Source organism: Callorhinus ursinus, unplaced genomic scaffold (assembly GCF_003265705.2).
Source record: "Callorhinus ursinus isolate GAN/ISIS: 27379988/994484 unplaced genomic scaffold, GSC_fseal_2.0 scaffold18, whole genome shotgun sequence".
Taxonomy (NCBI): Eukaryota; Metazoa; Chordata; class Mammalia; order Carnivora; family Otariidae; genus Callorhinus; species Callorhinus ursinus.
This window is the reverse complement of record NW_027397080.1, coordinates 12537835-12544552: the sequence shown is the minus strand read 5'-3', so window position 1 is coordinate 12544552 and position 6718 is coordinate 12537835. Positions and strand designations below refer to the sequence as shown.

Below are 6718 nucleotides of genomic sequence, written 5' to 3'. Positions count from 1 at the left end.
TCTGGGACTATATTTGTACTCAGATACATTTTGTTTTGTTTTAAATCTTTTATTTTTAAAGATTTTATTTGACAGAGAGCACAAGTAGGGGGAGCGGGAGAGGGAGAAGCAGGCTCCCTGCTGAGTAGAAAGCCCAATGCAGGGCTCAATCCCAGGACCCTGGGATCATGACCTGAGCCGAAAGCAGACGCTTAACCAACTGAGCCATCCATCCAGGTGCCCCCTCAGATATGCTTTGATTCACCTTCAAGATGTTTTTAAAGATTTTAGTTATTTATTTGTATTTATTTTTAAGATTTTATTTATTCATTTGTGAGAGAGAGAGAACAAGCAGGGGGAGAGGCAGAGGGAGAGGGAGAGGCAGACTCCCCGCTGAGCAAGGAGCCCGATGTGGGACTCGATCCCAGGATCCTGGGATCATGACCCAAACCGAAGGCAGACGCTCAACCAACTGAGCCACCCAGGCGCCCTAAAGATTTTATTTTTAAATAATCTCTATACCCAGCGTGGGGCTGGAGCTCACAACCCTGAGATCAAGAGTCACATGGTCTACTGACCGAGCCAGCCAGGCGCCCCCAAGATGCTTTTAAGCATTGAATTAATTCACTCATCTGGCAAATATTTATTTACTTATTTATGATTTATTTATTTATTTGAGAGAGAGAGAGCATAAGTGGGGGGCAGGGAGAGGGAGAGAGATTCTCAAGCCGACTGGGCGCTGAGTGCCAAGCCCCACACGGGGCTCAATCCGAGAACCCTGAGATCATGACCTGAGCGGAAACCAAGAGTTGGACTCTTAACCAACTGTGCCACCTAGGCACGCCTTGGCAAATATTTATTGAACATCTGTGTGTTTGACATGGTTCTGGGTTCACAGAATATACAGTAGATAAAGCAACCAAAATCTCTGTCCTTATGGAGCTTACATCCTAGTAAGGGAAGACAGACAATAAACATCGCAAAGAAGTAAATGATGTGGTATGCTACAAGGTGCGGAGTACTAAGGGGAAAATAAAGCAGGGTAAGGGGAATCAGGAATGTCATGTTTGGGGGAAGTGTGCAATTTTAAACAGGGTGGTCTGGGAAGGCCTCATTGAGAAGGTGACATTGAACAAATATTTGAAGGAGATGAGGAAGCAAGCCACGTGGCATGGGGGAGGAGAGGCCAGGATGAGGGAACAGCCTGAGGCAGAAGCTCCTTTGGCCAGCACAGAGACACAAGGTCCAGACAGGGGGCCTGAGGGGTAGAGATCCTATGGGGCCTTGTGGCCTTTGCAGGAACCATTTTAAGGAGACTTTGCGGGGATTTTTGCAGAGCCATGACATGACCTGACTTACATTTTATTATTTTTTAAGCTTTATTTTTTTTTTTGAGAGAGAGTGTGTGTGCGCATGAGCGCACGCACACACATGAGTGGGGGGAGGGGCAGAGGGCGAGGGAGCGAGAATCCTATGGTTCCATACCGAGCGTGGAGCCTACCAAGGGGTTCCATCTCACGACCCTGTGATCATGAGCTGAACCCAAATCGAGTCAGACGCTTAACTGACTGAGTCACCCCAGCGCCCCATGATCTGACTTACATTTTAAAAGAATGGCTGTTCCTACTGTCTTGAATGTTAACAGAATGAGTTAGCAGTCAATTTATAAAACTGGGGAGATTTTGCATAAAACTACAGATTTCTGCCTTCTCTTGAAAAAAAAATAGCTTGAAGATTTGGCTTCACTGGGCTTACCTGTCCTCGTAGAGCTGAGTAGTGGCCACCCCCGTCAGGTAGGGCTTGAGCTCTTCTTTTGCCAGAGTCCCTTTGCCAGACAGTGAAACTGAGTATTAGTGGTTATTTATCATCATGCTCGCACTGTTGTTCTTATAATGAAGAGGAAAATGAAATGTTTTTCACCTCTATTTCCATTAAAAAGTGAGGGAAAAAAAGATACCTGCAGATGGCAGTGTGTTTGAGGAAAGATGGAGAAAAGGCATTATTGCCTTATGAAAGTGAAAAAGAATCCAATTTTAGAAATATGCAAAGCACCTGAATCAAACTAATATAAATCCACTTAATTTTATACCACCTGCCTCACCTCTGGAAGGATCTGAGTTTCTGATTCCTGTTCTGCATTTTATAAAATGCTGCCACACCCATGACCTCTTCTGATCCCCACCCTCCTCTTTGTCTGGCTACTGTGTGCAACCATAGAGTTGGTGAACTTTGTATTCTTATCCTCTCCATTTTACAAAGAGGGAAGTGGGGGTCAGAAAGGTTATTAGCCAGGAAGCAGCAACACAGAGCTGGAAACAGGGTTTATTCCCTGGCCCTTTAGCTGTTTCTATAATAGAATTGCCCAGTCTTAGATATTCTGTTACTTTTATAATTAGTGGCCCAAATGCAGTTTTCAAGTGAGGAACACAAATGCCCAAGCACTCTTTAAATTGTAGAGGCATCGGGGTACCTGGATGGCTCAGTAGATTAAGCATCCAACTCTTGATCTCAGCTCAGGTCTTAATCTCAGGGTTGTGAGTTCAAGCCTCCTATTGGACTCCACGCTGGGTGTGGAGCCTACTTTTAAAATAAATAAATAAATTGTAGAGGCATAAAAATGTATCTTATCAACTATAGGACCTGAGTTTGTAACTTACTTGGCACACAAATAGTAAGTACTCACTAAATATTAATGCTGTTGTATTTAGTTATTTTAATAGCTCATCACAGTGCTTTTCAGTCTTTCACCTTTCAATAATGAACAGTTGATGATTGATCAATTTAGTGCAGTGATTCTCAAGGGTAAGGTGGGAGCAATTTTACACACACACACACACACACACACACACACACACCTTGCCCTGGGGACAGTTTTGCAAAGTCTGGAGACAATTTTGGTTATCGCAACTGGAGGTGGGAGTGGAGGGTGCTATTGGCATCTAATGAGTAAAGGCCAAGGATGCTGCTAAACATCCTACAGTGCACAAGACAGCCCCCTACAGTAAGGAATTATCCAGCTCCAAATGCTAGTAGCTTCAATAGCTTGAGAAACCCTGCTCTATCTAGGGTAAGAGAACGATCAATTTCCTCTTGTATAAAGGCACTCTTCAGTCCTCCTGGGTGACGGCATCAGGGAGGCAGGCTTTGGAATAAGAAAGGCTGGGTTCTGCACCTTCGTTACAGTGTCTCTGTTGCACAGTAAGCATTCAAAAAATCTATACTATTGAAGGTTGAATTTAATTACTAATTGTGTGACTCTGAGCAGGTCAAAAGATCTGAAGTTCATTATCCTTATCCATAAAAGGGGAATAAAAAGCCTCTTCCAAAGCTGTTGTGAGCAATCATTGAGATAAACGTCGATAAAGCTGTTGCACAGTACTTGGCCCACAGCGGTTTTCTTTCCTTTGTAGTTTATTTCTCCTTCTTCCAAACCCACGTTCTAATCCACGTTCAGCCCTGTCACTAGCTGAGTGACCTTGTGCAAGTCACTTCCCACACACCCCCCCACCCCGCCCCGTAGACCTCGGTTGAGTCTCTACAAAATTACAAAGTTGGCTTCTGATCTCCAAGCACGCTTCCAACACCGAAATGGGACCGTGAAGTGTACGGATCTGCTTTCTTCCCCCGGGACTAATGGTACGGTCCCCGGGCAGCTCCCCCACCCCCCTGTCGCAGACCTTGGTACAGGCCCAGGGGGCCCTCGGCTGCCTCTCGGGGCTGCCCTTGCCCCCTGCCGAGTTCCGGGCCGTCCCTGCACAAGCTGATTGGCTGGAGCCGTGCCCGGGCTGCGCGGCTATAGGTGAGTCCGGGAGGGGACGGGCGGAGCGGGCTGGAGGCCCGCCCCCTCCCCCCTGGGTCGGACGCTGCGCGGAGCCGCGGGCGGGAGGCCGGACGGACCGACTGACGGGAGGGACGGGAGGCGAGCAAGATGGCGCAGACTCAGGGCACCCGGAGGAAAGTCTGTTACTACTACGACGGTGAGCACCGTGCGCGCGGCGGGGGCGGGGCCGGGCCGGATTCGGGAGAGGGAGGCTGGGGAGATGCGAGCGGGGAGGCTGGGAGAGGCTGAGGCGTTGGGGAAAGGCTGAGAGAGGAGGCTGCGAGGAGGACGAGGCTGAGAGAGGAGGCTCAGAGGAAAGGAAAGCGAGGCAGAGGGAAGAGGCTGAGGGGAAGGAGGTCGAGACTGAGGGAGGAGGCTCAGAGGAAAAAGGTCAGGGTGAGGGAGGAGGCTGAGAGCAGGAGGTCGAGGCTGAGGGAGGAGGCGAAGAGAAAAGGAAAGGAAGTCGAGACTGAGGGAAGAGGCTGAGGCTGAGGCTGAGCGGGGGTCTTGTGGGGAAGCCTGGCGTAACTTGATGGGGGGGGGTTCTCAGGAAGCCTGATGGGGAGAGTTTGAGTCGGACTCCTGGAGGGGAGGCTGAGTCTGAGGGAGGAGGCAGGATCTGGTGGAGAGGGGTGCAAGGATATGTTTTCCTGCCGAGAATACAAAGGTCTTCCTCTGCCCCTTTGCTTCCTCATCCTTTTTGGTGAGAGTCCTGCAGGAGTCACCACCTCCTGTCACCAGCCTCCCCTCCCCCAGTCTCTGAGCTGGGCCTGCAGTTGCTGCTGGGAAATGGGGCCCCTGGGCTTGGAAGGAGAAAGATGCAACCTGTTAAAACAGACTTTTTCATTTAACAGAAGCCTGTGGAGCAGCTTACTCTGTACTAGGGACGTTTAGGTGCTGGGGCCATGGGGCCGATCAGGTCACTTCTCATCTTCCTCTCAGTCTGGAGGGGGAGATGGGCAGTGACAGAATTGCTCTCCAGTATCAGGCTGGGATAAAGGAAAGCTCAGAGTGTTTTGGGAGCACAGAGGACAGGCACCCAGCCTAGCCTGCGGAGTCGGGGAGGGACGTGCCATCTCACTTAGGACCTGAAAAACAGGAGTTATTAGCCAGGCCCAGAGAAGGCAAAGATGACATTAAGTTTAGAGGTAAGAGAGAGGACAGCATTTTTGAAAGACAGCAGGTGTGTGTACAGTATGGCGGAAGCATAGGTTTGAGAGCAAGAGTGTAGAAGGTCAGAGGATAGGGTGGAGGGAAAGGTTGCAAGTGATGAGGCTGGAAAAGTAAATGGGGACCAGATCATGAAGGGCTGGAGACACTATCTTAAGGAAGTTGAACTTTATTCTGAGTGCACTTGTGAATCATTGAAGTTTTATGCAGGCCGGTGACATCATCACATTTATACCTTAGAACTGTTACTCTGAGACAGAAGTTAAGTACACAAATGTAGGGGTAAGGAAGAAGGCAAGGATCCCAAACTCCTGGGTTGGGCAGTTTGATGGGTTTGGACAAGCATATATCAGTTGATACTTTGGGTTTTGTATTTTTAAGAAATATTTGTTGAGGAGCACCTGGGTGGCTCAGTTGGTTAAGTGTCTTGCCTTCAGCTGGGGTCATGATCCCAGAGTCTTGGAGTCCCGGGATCTGAGCTCCCTGCTCAGTGGAAGGTCTGCTTCTCCCTCTCCTCCCTCTGCCCCTTCCCCCGCTCATGTTCTCTCTCTCTCTCAAATAAATAAATAAAATCTTTTTTTTTTTTTTTAAAGAAAGATTCGTTGAGGGATATCCCTACTGGGGGATATCCAAGTAGAGGCATCCAATAGATAGTTGGCCATTCAGGTCTGCAGTTTAGAAGATAGAAATGAGAATATAGAGATTTTTGGTAGTTGTCAGCTTACAGATGATAATGTTAGTTACAGAAGAGGATGCGATCACCCAAGAAGTTGTACAGGGTGGAAAGAGAATTCCCAGGTGGAATTTTAAGGAAGTGGACTGAGAAAAGTCTAGTGCCCTTCATGCTCTGTACTCCCCTGTCATAGCGCTTGTCACTGTGTATTGGAATTGCCTGTTTACTTGTTCATTCTTCTTAGACAGTAATCTCCTTGGGGAATGGGATCGTGTCTTATCTAGCTCTGTGTGCTCAGCCCCCAGAACAGTGCCTCAGTCATAGTGGGCTCTCAATAAATACTTGCCGATTAAATTGTACAGAGGGAATGTAAGTGAACCAGAAAGTCTTTTCTTTGTTGTTGTTTTTTTTTTTAAATAGGCTCCATACTCAGCATGGAGCCCACCGCGGGGCTCAAACTCATGACTGACTGTGAGATCAAGAGTCGGACAGATGCTTAACCGACTGAGCCACCCAGGCACCCCATGAACCAGAAAGTCTTGAGTTAGAGTAGCCAAAAGAAGGAGGGAGTGGCCAGGTGTCGGCAAGAACTGTTTCTTGTGCACAGTTTGGAAGTGAAGCTAGATTGCAGTCTATTGAAGAATGAATGGATGGGTGAAGAGAAGATCTCAGATGAAACCCTTTTCAAAGGAAGCTTGGTTGGGGCAGAAAGAAAGGGTTGTTTATAAAAGGGGATGTAGTGGCTGAGGGTTGAGCATATTCAAAATCCGAATGGAAAATAGCCAGAGGGAGTGGTTGAAGATACAGGAGAGGGGGGCTGGTAATGATGGAGGTTCCTGAGGAGGCCAGGTGAGATGGAAACCAGGGCACAGGGAGGGACACTAGCCTTCAAGGGGAAGTTTCTTCATGTTGGGAGGCAAGGAAAAGTTCAAAATGCAGGTACGTTGGATCTGGAGAAAGTTGAGGGAGTCTTCCAAATGAAGTAAGCGAATATTCCTTTTCCTGTGAGTGGGGGAGGGCAGTTGGAAGAGTAGGCATCTCAGAGAGATAGCTGTTAAGTAGCTGTTGTGAAAGAG

The 6718-nt window shown here is 48.2% G+C and overlaps 1 protein-coding gene across 1 annotated transcript in view; it reads left to right on the top strand.

Annotated features, from left to right (window-relative positions):
• Positions 1-3803: 3803 nt before the first annotated feature.
• The window catches only part of HDAC1 (histone deacetylase 1), a 33050-nt gene continuing 30135 nt past the window's right edge, over positions 3804-6718 (top strand). The window contains exon 1 of the mRNA XM_025856074.2: positions 3804-3956. Coding sequence (XP_025711859.1) covers positions 3908-3956 — 49 coding nt within the window. The 5' untranslated portion in view covers positions 3804-3907. The remainder of the gene's footprint in view (positions 3957-6718) is intronic.